This window comes from Lipophrys pholis (genome assembly GCF_963383615.2).
Source record: "Lipophrys pholis genome assembly, chromosome: 19".
Lineage (NCBI taxonomy): Eukaryota > Metazoa > Chordata > Actinopteri > Blenniiformes > Blenniidae > Lipophrys > Lipophrys pholis.
This window is the reverse complement of record NC_137647.1, coordinates 12,335,855-12,352,920: the sequence shown is the minus strand read 5'-3', so window position 1 is coordinate 12,352,920 and position 17,066 is coordinate 12,335,855. Positions and strand designations below refer to the sequence as shown.

General features: G+C 44.9%; 1 protein-coding gene across 1 annotated transcript; it reads left to right on the top strand.

Annotated features, from left to right (window-relative positions):
- Positions 1 to 50: 50 nt before the first annotated feature.
- On the top strand, positions 51 to 14,470 carry LOC308124257 (sphingosine kinase 1-like; the record flags this gene model as incomplete). Its single annotated transcript, XM_080487180.1, has 5 exons — positions 51 to 477; positions 8,707 to 8,856; positions 11,053 to 11,147; positions 11,913 to 12,028; positions 13,561 to 14,470. 5 exons carry the CDS (start codon positions 51 to 53, stop codon positions 14,468 to 14,470), a joined length of 1,698 nt encoding a protein of 565 aa, XP_080343306.1.
- Positions 14,471 to 17,066: the final 2,596 nt, after the last annotated feature.

Here is a 17,066-nt window from a genome sequence, read left to right as displayed (position 1 = left end):
ACCGCCATCCACACACCGGCCTCCGGGACGCGTCCGACTCTCCGTCCGGGATGGAGAAAGGCGCCTCCGGTCCGGACCCATCCCGCCAGCGGAACGGGTTCGTGGGCGTGCTGTACGGGGAGTTCACCGACACACTCAACGACAGCGTCCGGTACTCGGTGAGCCTGACGGAGGGCGCCCTGACCATCCAGAGGATCAGCTCCTCACCCGGCCGGACCAAGGTGGTTTTTAACTTGACGGACTGCGTCGGCTGCCGCGCGCACCGAGGGCCGGACAGCACAGACGTCGGCGCGTACTTCACCGCCTATTTCTACCCGTTCAAGAGGCGCTGGATGAGCGCCGGGCTGACCCGGCAGAGAGTAGAGCAGTGCTTTCGGGTCGCGCTGGTCCAGGACCCGCTCGCCAACCTCCAGGAGGCTGAGAGGTGGGCTCGCGCCATCAGGGATGCCTCCATGCTGCAGGCGCCCCGGAGAGACGGTGAGTGCCGCGTACGGGTCATCTAAACTTTATATAACACGATCAGGCCTTTGCATTAAAAAAAAGAAAAAGAAAAAAGAAAAAGAAAGTCGACCATGCAGATGATAACATGTTTTACACTACGGTGCCGTTTGGCTACTTAGAGGCGCACCTCAGACGCACTTAGAAACTCTGGTGGAATGAAGAGAGTTTCTGCGTTGATGAAACAGGATCAACCTGTAAATGATCACAGTGGAAGCTTTAGTTTCTGCAAAAAAATAAAAAAAAAATAAACAGGTTTGTCCATATGGACACACATTCCAGCGGCTGTCAGTAACCTGCTCTACCTGCCCTGGAAGGTGAGCCTGCTGCCTGTTGCCTTACGCTCACAGCCTATGTGGGTGATGGTTCCTAAACACACACACACACACACACACACACACACACACACACACACACACACACACACACCTGAAAATGATCTCTTAAGTCTTCAGATATTTCGACTTATCCTCTGTCAGAGTGTAGCCTTGCTTCATTATTTCTGCTCAGGAGATTCCCATGGAGAGTTTATTGTTGATGTGTGGGGGGGGGGAAAGAAATCACATCAAAACAATGTCTGTTTTTTTTCATCCTGCTTTGCAGCAGCCTCATCTAATTAGGTCTCATCATGTCTCGCTCTGTTTAAAATGCAGACTGTCCTCAAGATCTTTTGTCTTCCAATCTCATTAGTTTCCCTGTGCTCCATCCTGGAATGCAATGACAGGGTAATTAACATGAATACAATATGAGAAGTGTTCTGGCCGTTAATTATCACTATCACTCATTTGTAACAAAGTGGTGATATATGCCAACAGGGAAACAAAGGCATTCTGGCTTTAACGTAATGATGCTCTTCCAGTAGGGTGCACACACTCAGTGCCCTCTCTGTCGGGTCAGATAATATCCTTTCCTTCACAAAGACAAATCCAGTTGTTTAAAATTAAAAAAAAGAAAAAAAGAAAAAGAAAAGCAGACATGCGCTCCTGGCTGATCCATTCAAAGAAGGAGCGGATATTTGACTTGGCAGTGACCAATTTGGAATGCTGGTTTCCAAAGATGGACGATGCCGGATGAGGAATGAGGTGGACGTGCTGGCAGCCGCCTCCAGGTGCACACTGCAAACAGAGACCGGACACTGTGTGATGAGCAGCATCCAGCCTCGCTCTGCACTCTGCAGCCAGCGGGGGTTTGAGTTCGAGGTCTGTACTGCCAGGCGGGCAGGCAGATGGTAACCTGAGAGGTTGCAGGGCGGCCCCGTATCGCTGTCCTCCTACTGGACTCATCAAAGAGCTTCCAGCCTGGGAGCCTTTCAATCACACATACTAATGAACCAGTTCATCCAAAGAGTTTCTCATTCCAGTTCATTTTTTTTTCCCTGCCTCTTTGCTTCTTTTGAACCCAGCGTCTCAGTGATGATGTGATCGCATCATTAATTTATGAGCTTGTTTTAGCATCCCAGATCCAGGCTATCCAATAATACAGTATTTAACATAATATATTATGTGCTCTAAATGAGTTATACTGTGCTAATAGATGCAGGATTGCCTTGTCATAGAGGGTGTATGAAAGTCAGTGTCACTAATCCCTCATATTGTATTTACCGCCTAAGTTAATTGCATGTCATCTCATCTGGGATTGCAGATGGAAAGGTTGGATTAAAAGTGCAGTTGCGGCACAAGATTGGTATTTAGGTGGAGCGCTATCATGGTGACGCACTTTTCACCGAAGCGAATGAAGAGACTGGTCATTAAAGGCGTGTGTTACAGTGATGGTTGTAACGACTAGTTTTGCTTCGTTGTTGAAGTCTGTCAAATCACTACTACTCTCAGTTCAGCTTCATTGGAATGAATGAGCTGTAAATTATGAAGCGCACACACTGTGATGCGGCCCTGCTGCTTAGAAGATGCACAGTAGGATTGCACGCAAAGGAATGAGTGGATGGTTACTTGATTTGACATTCCCTAAGACTGTCCTCCCCCTTTTTCCCTTTTTACTACGCAACTATCCATATCTGTCTTCCGCATTATCAGTATATAGCAAAAAGCTTTTTGCATTTTTAACATTTGGACTTTTCTACATCATAGATTTCAAATATTTAGATTTTTGGGGGGGACTGACATGCCACAAAAGCTCTGTGGGGAATTTTCTAAATTCCGGGTCTGTGTCTCAGCAAGTGCATCTTTAAAATGTGCAAATAAGATATTCCAGTGCAAGTGTGAGCGCAATCTTCACACCAACTGTGCCAGGGTAACAAGTCGGGGTGCAAAAGAAGAGGGAAAGGAGGGGAAGAGCTGTAGTATGTTCAACTCCCTGAAAAAAACACTTTTTTTTTTCCCGGCAGCCTTGGGGTCAGGTGTGTCTGTCAGTGTGCGATCTCCCTCGGGGGTTCTGCCGAAACCGTCGTGTCTTCCTCGGAAAAACGAGTCAAGAGCCACAATGAGTCACCAGGCGACCTTTCACCCCAGCCGGCATCTCGGTCCCCGCGGGGCTTTTCGTCTCCTGCTCTGTGACACACGGCTGTGATGGCCTGTCAGCACACCGCTCCCCGCCGCAACCCCCGTCTGATCTGCCTCTGCAGACGGTGGCGTGTCTGTGCTCCCTGGACCTGCTCCTCTCTCCTCTCCTGCAAAACACTCACCCGCCCTCGGAATTTCAGCTTGTTTGCAGACGGGTGTCTGCAGTCTGAATATAGAGCCAGCTGCTCCTGAATGAGAGCATTTTTACTAAACAGCCCACATATTTGTCTCTCCTCCCGGAGCCTCCTTCAATGGCTTCACGTTTGAACAAACGTTGCATCTCTGTTCAGATATTTTCTGCATAGTGATACACTTGTGGCAATGAGGTGGGAACTCTTCTCTGTCAGTTCAGTACTTGTTATCACTGACACGTTGTCATATCCAGTCTGCCTGTCGCCTCACTGCCTGTGTGTGTGTGTGTGTGTGTGTGTGTGTGTGTGTGTGTGTGTGTGTGTGTGTGTGTGTGTGTGTGTGTGTGTGTGTGTGTGTGTGTGTGTGTGTGTGTGTGTGTGTGTGTGTGTGTGTGTGTGTGTGTGTGTGTGTGGTTCACCCACTTGTAACTGTGAAATACACACACTGCAGCTGAAAGTTTGCTCGGCAGTGTGATGGGCAGGATGCACCCGCAGGTATCTGACTCCACATCTGAGACAGTTCTCGCATACAAACTCATATTCTGCCTCCTCCCATCTCACAAACAGGCTCTGCATTCATACAGACAGGGGAGATGTGCAGGAAGGAGTCCTTTTTAGCAGCAGGGATGTGGAAAATCGTGGGCTGTGGCTATCTTGGTAGAACTGGTGGTCTTCGCATCCGTATGTTGGAGGTTTAATACCTCATCTCACCTTCATCAAATTTTCCTGAAGCTCTAGTCGCTCTGAGGGAAGGTCGACCATCTTGCATATCCTGCAATAAATATATATATATATATTGTAAAAGACGGACTCAACTGCAATAAGTTATGTTTTCCTGGACTGTGCATTCATGCTCTGCAAATTCAAAATGACAGAATTTTAAATATGTACGGAAAAGTGCAATTAATTTGCAATGAAATCACAAATACCGTGCAATATAAAAAAGTGTTGGACAGTTCAATTGTCAAAAGCAGACAAAAGCCCTGAACTAAAAGAAAACTGACCGAAAAATAACAGTCACCAAATTGCTCTTGTTTTTAAATGCTGCTGGTGACAACATGCTGGCATACATGTGATCGAAAACAGGGAGAAACTTGCTCTAGTCACAGCTGGTATAAATCAGGAGTGAGAGAAAGAGGACTGTTATGTGGAAGAATTCATGTCACAGCTCAAACAAATTAACATCATATATTTAAATGTTTCTATAGATCACATATGGCACCCTGCAAGTCTGAGCTACCACCATTAGTGTGTGAATATAACCGATCATGTAAAATATGCTCAGTATCCTTCAGTAATCAATTCACCATTTAGGCTATGTCTGTGTCATATGGTTAAATGAAGATAGGAGCATTTACACAGCCCAGATATTCATGGCAATGACTGAATTAATTCACTTGAAACAGCTGACACGTCTGACATTGAAGATATTTAAAAAAGTTTTCACTGCTTAATTTTTAACAACTTGCAACAAAACATCTTTTTCTCATTATATATAAATTATTGACCGGTTGTTGTTCTTTTTAATTGAAGCACACGGAATCCAATCATCCACTCATCTTTTAATGATTTATAATATTCAGGGTTGTTTGGCACACAAGCTGATCCCAGGTGATGGGTGAAGGCAGGACATGCATGCACTCGACTGAAAGAGATGTTTTTCTTTTTCATAATTGTACAGAGGATTCAGTTTGAGGTTGTTATGGGGTGGCGTTATAATATGAAATAGCTTTGAAATTTAGTCCCATTAATATAACTGAGGGTAAACTGTGAGGAATATCTCACAGTCACTTCAGAAGGGAAGGTCATTACAGAGCAACTGGCATGTGGAAGTCAGCGACAGAAAGGCGCGTGATCCAAAGGTACCAAATGGGCATCCGGGGGGACAGAGCCGGAAAACTTCATGTAAAGGTGGGAAACTAAACCAGACAAAGAGCACAGTCAAGTGACGCTGAAGTGGAGCAGTAAGTGGTAATGAGACCGAGGTGAGCTTGACTGAGGTGGGAAGCTGTAATGAGCTCAGAGGGGAGGGCAGGAGGGCGGGACAGCAGGACTCCGGAAAAGAGAGCGAGGAGGTGAAAACACAGAGAACACAGTCAGAAGGGACTTTTGACAGCACACCCATGGCAGCTGTTTTATTGGACTGTTTGTTTTAGCTCAGTGAACCCAGTAATATGGCAACTCGCTGTACATAATTAGCATCCCATTAACATTCATACCTTGACAATATTGATCAATTATTTACTGCATCTAATGCAACCTTTGTAAACTCAGATAAGTGAAACACATTAAACAGTGGCCCTGAATCCAGCCACACCGCTGCATATAACTGCATGGAAGTCTTAATCAGCTGGCTGGTCCGCAATGTTTGTCCAGACTAAAATAACTCTACAAATATTTGATTGGTTGCCATTCAATTATCCACACATCTACATGCTTGCCTCTAGTCTAAGTAGTAGTAATAATAGTTCTCCTGTTTATTTGTGATACTATGTTCTGTTTTTTCACAGTAATGTGTGACATTAGCAGAGAAAATTCAACTCTACTGCTCATCCCACAAATGTGTGCTCCTTAAATGTGACACCATATAAAATAAAGACACTTTCCAGAGGCAGTTTATGTGTCGTCAAGAAGAATCATTTCAACAAAGATGAAGCTTCTCGTTTAGATAACATCTATAGGGAGTTTCTCCCCGACTCATCAATCTATTCCAGTTAATCATGATTCCCTTAAAAGACATCTCATTTCAGTAGTATGAGAGTATGAATTAGTTTTTGTTTAATATTCTCACCAGAAATAAACCAAAAAAAGTTGCTCTCTTTTTTCTGAATTAATAAGATATATTTTCTATGTTGCAATTGAGCATTGTAGCTGAAAGGGGCATGAGCAGCACACAGTTGTTGAGAGTGTACAGGCTGATCTTCTGGAGGTGTTTCAAGGCTGAATTCAAGGTGAAAACCACTTCAAGATGGGAAAATAATGACTTTATCCTCCAGGTCCGCTCCGTCTGCTGCCGGTGCCTTCAGGAAATAAACTAAGCTCTCAGCCAGTGGGCTCACAGAAAGGCCCACATACTTTTTTAAACGAGGATTTGATCTTTATATCTGATCTTTTCAGAGGTGTCTCTTTGGGTGTATTCAGGGGATGTTACTCAGCCAAGCACACTTGAGAGCAAAACCTGATTTGAAAGCTGTTTGAGCATCAAAGGCTGCTTTCCACTGTATTCTGGAAGTGTAGAGAGGACTCTGTGTCTGAAAGGCACATTGTGCTGGATACAAGTGAAACACAATGGCGACCCTGCGGGGATGAATGAATGGTGGCAGAGTTTGGCACGTGCCTGTGTGTTTTAACTCGCTCACCTCGCTCTTCCCGGTGAGTCCAAATCTTTTTCTCTGAGGGATTCCTGCCTCTGCTGCATCCCATCGTCACGAGACAAACCAGCTTCATCTGTACCACAGGAGAGAAAAACATATGGTGTCTCTCTGGCTCCTAATCCGCATTTATTTACAGTATATTATTGTTATCAGCCATCGGGATCCATAGGCAGTGAACTTATTCCGTTTTATACCAATTCATCTCTCAAAGTGCAAGGAATAAAACATCTTCCGTTTCTCCGCTGCGGTTCCCCCTTGAAACCTCCTCAACCCAAAAGTTTACAGATTTAAAATAACACTGAAACACAGTCGCTTGAATTGTTAATCAAATTTATTGCTTCCGTAGAATTTTGCCTGCCTAATATTTAAAGTCAGCTTGATATTTACAGAGAAAGATCCTCACGGACACTTTTGCCTTTCATCCCCCAAAAACTAGAATTTTTCTGTTCATTCTCCTGCATAGGATATGAGCTCTGGTGAGTTTTATGCTTTAAAGGTCAAGAGCATCTGCGGCTCGTCCCGAGGGGAAGGTTTCTCTCCGAACTCACTTTAAAAGCTGGAAATCTTTTTTTTTCTCTTTTTTTTTTGCAGCTACAGTATTTGGTACATCGTAATGAAGCGGTCAGTTCCAAAGGGAATTTTGAAACAAAAACAGAGTCAGGTAAAAGCCCCTTTAAATGAAAAGATTAACTGATGATTACATTACATTACACTCATTAGGCTCTTTTATACGCCAAATTAATTTGGAGATTTTCAGCTTGTAGTGTGAGACTAGCTGCTTGGGTAGAATATGTGTTATACATTTTACATTCACAAAAATGTTAGGTCATATTCCTTTTATTATATTATGTGCTAGTTTATTTTTTAAGTATCAGTTACTGTCACCGATTCAAAATTGCCTTTCATTTTCAAACCAAAGTTACCTGGGATTGGTCATTAAATGACATAGAACAGAGTTATCTGACTCATTTTAGTTCTGGGGATACATTGACCTATTAAATGATGGTTTTAAACAACTTAATACCAACTTAAACCCAAAGTTTTGCTGAAGTTATACCACAGAAAAACAAGTCAATTTTGAACATGTTCTCATTAAAGGAACTTTTACATAATGTCTCAAGTAAAGAGCCATTTGAAGTCTTAACTGCCACAATGTTTCTCTTTCGGTGACTTTAACCAGCGACTCCTGATTATTTAATTCCAGTGTTAAAAGCTGCATGTGGAACAAGTTTACCATGTGTAAAATAATTATTGTATTTGTCCAATGATAATAATTTATGATCATTTGACCAGTTCTTGAACGTTTGCTGCCCTGTGGGAGGCGATCGATTGACGTCGGTCGTGTTGCTACACGAGAGGTGTCCCTCAGTGAAGTTAATAAATGCGGCGTCTATAACAGATGAGACAGATGTTTTAAAACTGAGCCAGAATAAAAGCTGTGATTGTGTCCAGGTTATGCAAGGAGCCATTTGTATACGCATGAATTACCAATATAAGCCTTCAGCGTCACCGCAATGCTGAAGATGTAGCCGCAAGCAAAACGTTGATATGTGATTAATTAGTCAGGAAACCTAAATAATCAGATACATTTATACTTTATACTAACGTGAGTAAAAAGTTACTCACAAAACAAGATTACTTCATCCTTTAGCAGACATGTTTTCAAAGTAACCCCTTTTTTTATGGCTTTGATGCTGACGCTATAAGATCGCTCACTTTTGCATGTTGGCTTTGGTCATGAAAACGCCTAAAAATCAGGCGACCAGGCAAGAATCCATCTTTAAAAAGTGGACTCGAAGAAGGCCTGAACACACCCAAATCCCAGGAGTGATGTGTCTTTGTCATTCCGTTAATTTGACTTCCCTTGAAAGACACAAGCAACAGGCGGAGTTCCCCACAGGCATGTTAAGACACCACACATTGCTATTAATAATTGGTAAGACTCCGAATGAGAAGCATCTGTACACCCTCTCTCTTTGAAGAAAGGAGCATGTCACATTAAAATTAAGCGTTGTCAGCTCGAATGCTCTCCGAGCCGGTGACTTTACTGTTTCATGCTCTTTTTTTTTCCTCATAGTGCATTTCTTTGCCACGCAGACCCCAAGGGAAATACATTCCTCGACTCTTCATGTTTTGTCCTTGCCTCCACCCCCACTCACATGCTCCTCTCTCTATTATTTGTCTCAGGCGTGGCGTACACGGAGGTGCGTAGACCCTGCAGGGTCATGATGCTGGTGAACCCTCACAGCGGGCGTGGACAAGCCCTCCAGCTCTTTTCTGGCCACATTCAGGGCATGCTCACAGAGGCCTCGGTTCCCTACACGCTGGTCCTCACAGGTCAGTAGAATCAACATGTTTTCCACATGTATTTAGCTGGTACTCTTCCCAAGGTCACCTTCAAAAAAGGAGATTAAACCTTTGACCCATCATGGGATGATCTGATAAAGAACTAGGCCATACTGCCACTGACACACACACACACACACACACACACACACACACACACACACACACACACACACACACACACACACACACACACACACACACACACACACACACACACACACACACACACACACACACACACACACACACACACACACACACACACACACACACACACACAAGTTGGCATCACTACAATCCGAGCGAAACTAAAATCTCTGCAGGAATTATGCATTGTTTTTGTGACCCCAAACCCATAAGCCACATGTTACCAGCAAGCACACACATATCTGCAAGCGCTCTCCACCAAACACATTAAAACCTCATTTCGGTTGCGCAGCTGCTCCACTTTCTGTGCGAGACGCCGATTCTATTTTGTGACCTTAAAGTGTGTTGAGTTGCTCGTTGTCATCAGAGCCTCTGAACTGAAAGGGACCTCTCTCTGAATACATGGGATGGGCGAGAAAAACAATGTTATGCAGTATTTACCTTCAAATCTTTACATTTAATTCCTTTCTATTTCTAAAACAGCACAAAGGTCGGTGTGAATTAGATGGCCTGTCTTGTGTCAGTTGAACCTTTTTCTACAGTTTCAGGATAGATTAACTAAAAACAGCAAGGACACAACAGAGCGAAACTGTGTTTGTGTGTTTATTTGGGAGAGAGCGTGCGTGCAGGCTCTTTGTGCAGACTCGCAGGACTCAAAAGGAAGGTCAGCAGCTGGGAGGTGATGAAAAAAGACAGAGTAATTACCGACACAGACATGGCCCCCAAAGAGGAACGGAGCAGAACTGAAATGAGGGGGCGGGTGCACAGGGGTCACCGAGGCACTTCAGTGGTGGCATACAGTAGCCAGTCAGGTGTGACTCAGAGCCCATTTAACCAGAGCACGGGTCCTTGATGACTGTATCGCACTGCCTTTGCCTGAGGAAGGACAAGTACCCGTGGAGCCACTTCTTGTGTCAGCGTGTACCTTTTACATACTGTATGAAGCATGCAGTGTACCAAAGTTTAATCTTCACCCAGGTTCACCTCAGAAGGAGGCGATCGAGGCAGATACAAAGACCCCTTTTTTTGAGAATTGGCTAAAAAATGGGTGGAAAAACATGTGTATGTAGTGTTTTATTGAAAATAGACAAGATGCGAGTTTGTTTGCTGTGATCAGTGCATCTCGGTGAGCAATCACTGGCTAATGTCTCCCGGTCCAGTTTGACGTTTGTCGTTAGTACTTAGCGGTGACCCCCTCGATAAGGAAGTGGCTCTGAGGTAGAGCATCAGCACGAGCCCCAAGCAGACTCAAAGTGCTGAGTCAGCTGTGCAGTGCAGCTACTCCCTCTGCTTCAGTCTGTCAACGCAGCACTGCATCAAGTCCTCCAGCCTCCCAGCAAACAAACAGCAGGGAACGAGAGACCCAGGAGAGAGTGCAGGTACACGTTGACGGTTGTTGTTTATTTTTAATTCCGCTTTTGTCCTCAATCGATACTAAACGAAGAAGCCTTCCTGCAAAGATGGCAGTGCATCCGAACTTGTTAATTTCTTGTCTGCCATCCCCTCTCTCTCTCTTTTAAAGGCTGCCTTTTTCCCCCTCTTTCCACACAAGCCCTCGTGACTCCACTGGGAAGCCTCGGCTGGCAGGACTGTCGACATTAATGCTGGCGGGATGAGCCCACTGAGGCCCCCTGCAGAGGGACCCACTCAAGGACGCTGCCAATAAAACTAGGCTGAACAAATAGCTCGCTCATCCGGCAGCACATTAACCAGCGCTCACACACCAACACACACACACACACACACACTGGACACATGCAGATATTTGTCAGTCACAGATGTTTGCAGGCAGGCTAAGCTGCCTTGGAGCGTTGAGTAGCCGCTGGATGGACTAATGTGATATGTCTGGCCTGATAAGGGGAAATTGAATCTCTTTTCTGCTTAATCTCCCTGATCCTACCCCCGAGGCTGGTGATGAAGGGAGCATGTCTCTTTCTCTGCCCTTGTCCTTGTTTTTCATTTTGTCACTTTGTTCTACACATTGCCACATGCTCTGGATTGTGTTAGAGTTTCTGTGCCGTCTCTCACGCTCCTCAGAGCACCAGAACCATGCGCGGGAGGTCGTGAGGAAGGCGGACCTGTCGAAATGGGATGCCCTGGTTATCATGTCGGGAGACGGGCTGCTGTTTGAGGTACTCGGACAGTTTGCTTGCCATAGCGACACACATAGCAGCCGTGCAGCTGTCAGCCATATCAGCTGACAATAAACATGGGACACAAACTATGCTCAAAGTATGCAATCGGATTTGGAATAAATATACTTCCAAATAACAGTGCTCTGTCACTTCTTGGACCCCATTTTAACCAAATACAACCATGCCATGCTTACTTTCCATTGTTTGGATCACATGCTTGTCTGCAGTTCCCTCTCACAGAGTTTCAGAGGTTTGTTGACTAATATTGAACAGTAATATTGTAAATGATAACGTCAACAACACGTAAGGCTGTTCAGACAGCCTTTGTGATATGTATATTGCTAATTGTTATATCCCGATGACACTAAATCTTCGATACATATCATGCAGGCCTACTTCACGCTCATATTTCTATTCATAGAGCTTCTCAGAATAGCCCTGTAAAAAATTAATTTGCTCCCAAACACACAAAAGAGCTCAGGTGCTACAACTCTCGCACCAACACATCTGCAGTCGTTAAAGAGCCTTATACTTGTTGTGTAGCTGCAGAGACATTGATGAAGGATTTTATATTAGTACTACTACGCTTGTTCTCCAGATCAGCACTGGTCTATGGTTCAGGTGTGGCACCTATAGGGTCCCGGTTTGCAATGTCTTTCCTTCCAATAAAAAATGTTGGCCAGACTCGGATTCTACCATGTGTTTACAAGTGTGGTGTAATTTGTGTGTTTGTTTTTTGTATATTTGCACTTGTTCATCAAGGTGATAAATGGCCTGATGGAGCGAGAGGACTGGCAAGAGGCCATCCAAACCCCTCTGGGTATTCTACCAGGTGGCTCTGGTAATGCCCTGGCTGCCTCCATCCACCACTACTCACAGTGAGTCTGTCCATTATTGGGTCATTTAAATGCATGAGCTCGCACTGTAAAAGAGGAACCTTCCTCAGCCTAAAAAGACAATTTATCTCCTGTCGGTGTAATTATGCCAACGGCTGACGGGGCACATCATTCCTCTGGAGGGATGAGAGACTGCAACTGTTATGCTGTGCAGCCAAAGGTCATTTCAGGTTTCTCTCAAAGGAATGATGTAAAGGCTTTAGAAACTCTCACATTATGAGTGATTATACTTCAGAGCTGTGGCACATGTTGAACCGGCACATCCCAGGTATCATCTCCATCTGCTGGCTGGTTGTTGGCACAACATGAAACAACAAACCCGACGATACATCGCCAGGCTAAAACATTTACGAGCATCAAAAAGTGCGACAAACTGCTCCGAGCGAAGGAGGAAACAAGAGCTGAAGGCTGTTGAGTAGGACTTCAGGACATTGGTTTGTCTGAAGATCCTTTGAGTCCTATGAGTTGTAAGTCGGAGCGGCCGAAGATCAGATTTGTTTCACAACACCTTGCTGCTGGAAGCATAGCTCTTACTACGTCTGTGATGAACTGGCTCACCCGAGTTCTTTGACGTTATTAGAAGATATATATATTCACATGACACATGTAAACTTGTAATTCAACAGTTTCATTCTACACACACGCCACAAATAAAAAATAAGTATACCTTCCTCGGAGCAGCTTGGACCTGCTTTTACCAACAGGAATGTGTTCGTTGATGTAACTCGATGCTGAAATCGTTCCTCAGAGAGTTTGTTCCATATTGCCGTGCCAGCATTGCACATTTGCTATAGATTTGTCGGCCGAAAAATCCATGATGTGAATCTCCTGTTCAAGCGCTTCCAAAGAAGCTCTTTTGGACTGAAATCTGATGACTATGTAGACTTTTTGAAGCAAGAAACTAATTGTCACTGTGGTCATAAAGGTGTGGCACTTGGTCTTTTGGTGTCTTTTATACCTTGATTATAGTGAATGGTTATTACACTGACTGTTGCCTTTCTACCATCTTGAATGGTCTATTCTCCTCTGACTTTTGGCATCAACAAGGCATTTTCCACAGAGATCTGCTGCTCACTGGATGTGTTCTCTTTTTTGGACTATCCTCTGTCAATCCTAGAGATGGTTGTGGGTGACAATTCAAGTCGATCAGTAGTTTATAAAATAGTCGGACCAGCATGTCTGACACCAACAATCATTCAACATTAGAAGTCACTTTAATGATCTTTTCCCCTACATTCCCATGCTCATTTTGAAACTCACCAAGCTCATTTGATCATGTCTTAACCCGTGAGTGTATAAGCTTTAGTTATGAAAAGGCCCATTCGTATTACTTATATTACCACTGATTGGGATTGTGAAAACATTTGCTTACTAATTTTATTAGGCTCTACGATAGTGTCCGATGATTGTTAGCACTGAGCTGTAGACGACTCGAGTTTAGGGAAAGCCATCATAATGTGTTTGACTTAAAAGATAGATTACAGTTGATTTTAATTTGTGTTTCAATCTCACAGGTCTCCTCCAGCGTGGAACGAAGAACTGCTGTTGAGCTGTGGCTTCATGTTGTGCAAAGGTCTGGTTGGCTCACTGGACCTGGTGTCCATCCACCTGGCTTCAAGACAGCGCCTCTTCTCCTTCCTCTCACTGGCCTGGGGCTTCGTGGCAGATGTCGATATCGAAAGCGAGAAGTATCGCCATGTGGGCGCTATCCGCTTCCTCATGGGCACACTGGTGCGTCTGGCTACCCTCAAAGTGTATCAGGGCAGGTTGGCGTACCTTCCCGTGAAGGAAGCGCCAAAGCTGCCAAAGGGGAGCTTGAAGGTGAACCACCCGCCCTCGACACCTCAGCACCCCTCACTCTGCTCCTCGCTTCCCTGCCGGCTCATCCCCAACATTACTCCCATCCAAAGCCCTCACCTCAACTGCCACAGCACGAACTCCAACCACAACACCATTACCAACTCCTGCAACAACGCAATCACCACCAAGAGACCCGAGACCCAAAGCGACCATAAAACCAGAGCCCCTGTAGACTCTCTGCTTCCAGGACTGGACCAGCCGGTCCCAGACAGCTGGACGGTGGTTAAGGAAGAGGACTTTGTCTTGGTGCTGGCTATTTACCAGTCCCACCTGGCTGAGGACTTATGGACTGTCCCTGGTGCACTGGCAGACGATGGACTGATTCATTTATTCTACGTAACAGCAGGAATCTCTCGACCTGCCCTCCTGCGTCTCTTTCTGGCAATGGAGAAGGGCGCACATTTGGCATGTGGCTGCCCCCACCTGGTGTACGAGAAGGTGAAGGCCCTGCGGCTGGAGCCCATTTCACCACAAGGCATGATCACTGTGGACGGAGAGATGGTGGAGTACGGGCCCGTCCAGGCTCAAATTCACCCTGGACTGGCAAGACTCATATGTGGGTGACCCCGAGAGTATCAGATCTTTTTTTTTTTTTATGACTAAGCTTTATAGCTTTGTAGTTTGGCCTTTTATACTCAGTGTCAGTTTCATTATATATGCTGTGTTTTCAGAAGTGCCAAAGACATTTTTTCAGCCTCTGGAAATTCCTTCTATTTTTCTACAAAAACAACTTGTCCCATTTTTATGGACCCCTGTCCCTTATTCTCTCAGCGTTTGATTCAGGGCCAAAGTCACGGACGGTCGTTCTTGCTGCTGGCTGCTCAGAGGCTTTAGAGAAGCGGTGAAGGCTGGTGTGTGCGTGCACAAGTGTGCATAGGGGAGAAAGATCTTTATGTATGTCCGTGGTCACTCAAGTGTGCGTATTTGTGAGATTGTGCATGAGGAGCGTTGGAGGTGTGGTGGCTGAGGAGTGCATTGCGCACTCGGCTGTCGGACCTCATAAGCGCGGCACACGTGAAGAGAAGCACATTTCCCCGTCCTGGGAGGCTCCTGGAGAAACCACGCCCCTTGTCCCACTGTATCACACCAGGATGACAATCTCCCCCCGAGGGCAACAACTCTGACAGCACCACCTCCCCCTTAGTCTGGTAAAGAGGAGCTTTCTTACTAAGGAGATATAAATCCCTTGGGGGATTTACCAATGGACAAATCTTTAATCTTTGCATAGTTTATATTAAAAAAAACGGGCAATACTCGGTTTGGTCATATTCAGCTTTAGAACCCAGTGAGCCTCCTCCTCTCCTCCTCTCGATGTGTGAAAACTTCAGCCATCTGATAATGTGCTGGTGAGGCAGACAGAAACCTGGCCAGCTGAAGTGACAACTCCAGCCCCGGTCTGTTCATTTCTTGTCCTGCCTTCCGACCCCGTTTCATCTGCAGCCTCCATTAAACTGTTGGGAGCCGCCCCCACTTGCACACAAAATACACACTCTCACTTTCTTTTCCCCATCCCTCCCCCCCTCCTCTTATGCACAGATCCTCACATACAAACACATTCCCTCGCATCTCTGCAGCACTTAGTGAGGGGGAGGGGCATGGTCTGCTACTGTGCATATGATCCCCTCTCCTCTTGCCATCTTAAGATTGTACTCGCTCCCCCTCCCTTGGTTAACGAGCCATCAGCACCTAATGTGTCCTTACTATGACGCTTTACATCCGTGAGAGCGTGCTAAATAGACTTTCTTTTTTTTTTTTTTAATCATATGAAAGCTTTTAAGTGGGTTTCAAACACACATCAGACTGGTTGAAGCACACTAAAGTCGAAGCAGGCTGTGGTACTGGGTCAGTCAGCATTGCATATTGAGAGGCATGCGATCAATGTGAGCTGGAGGGAGTCAAGTGCTTAGCTTCACTGTGTGGCCTTTTCTTTGGCTGTGGTGGTGAGCATTAGTGCACTGAACCAGGGGAGAGTGCAAATGTTGGCGTAATCATCAGTGCCCCGTCCACACTGTCCCACACACATTAGTTTATTTCGGGTCAGAGTGGAGCTGCTCACGTGCAGGTGTCCAGCAGACAGAGATCACTATGTTTTGAGAGTAAATTGTCTTGCCTGACTCTGAAAACAGATGAAAAACAGCTAAAAATCAGACTGCATGAATTGCTGCTTTCTTGTTCACTTTACAAGTCACACCGTCCACTGGAAGGGGCTAAAATCGTTTCAACACAATGCGAACACGTGTGTTTCCTTTCAAACATCATTGGGGCGTTTACATACTGGCCATCTGGACACAGACAAAGACAAAGACACCCAGAGAAGCTGAAGCAAACTTCTAAACTGCAGTGTTGTTGCAGATCATGGATGCATCAGATACTGTATTAGCATGTCTGCCAAGCTTATTGTTTACCCACAATCCTCCTGTACTACCCTGCTGTCATGCCATTTGAATTTTTTTCCGCAAATAATATGTATTTTTAGCTTCGTCTCCCCACTCCCTCACCCTTCTGTTGTAACATATATATTTTTTTTTCTACTAAATGTTGACAGTTATGTATGTAAGATTAGGCCTCATTCATTGTATGTGGAATGCTCATTGGTGCCTACACAATCTCCAACAAGTTCAAGAAGGAGCCAGATGTTTTTTGCATGCTTTTTGTAATGCTGGGTCCTGCACATGAGTTTAATACAAGGAACAGTAATCATGCAGGGATTATTATTCAGATTCTCGTTAAACATTGAAACAAAAACAACAACAAAAAGAAAACTGTTCAATTGTCCAAAACAAAGTTGGCCTATTCATGTTTTGCAGTCCAACTTAAAATCCAAATGAATGAATTGACTTTACAGTGCAGATAAACAATAGACTCACTGTAGTCATTGCACTGATGTTGTGCTGAGTCGTGTGCTAATGTGAGAGTGAAATCTGTCCATTTTCTTTCCATTTAATTAGATTCAGGGTGACGGGAGGGTACAAACTGGTCTCCAGTCTGTCACAGAACACACACACACACACACAGACACATACACACAGACACACCTACAGGCAGTTTACAGTCACCGGTTGTGGGAAGAAATCCCATTACTTTCAGAAAACCCATATAAGTGCAGAACGAACATGCAAACTCGGCAAACGACACCACTGTGCAGTCTGCACTATCAGTA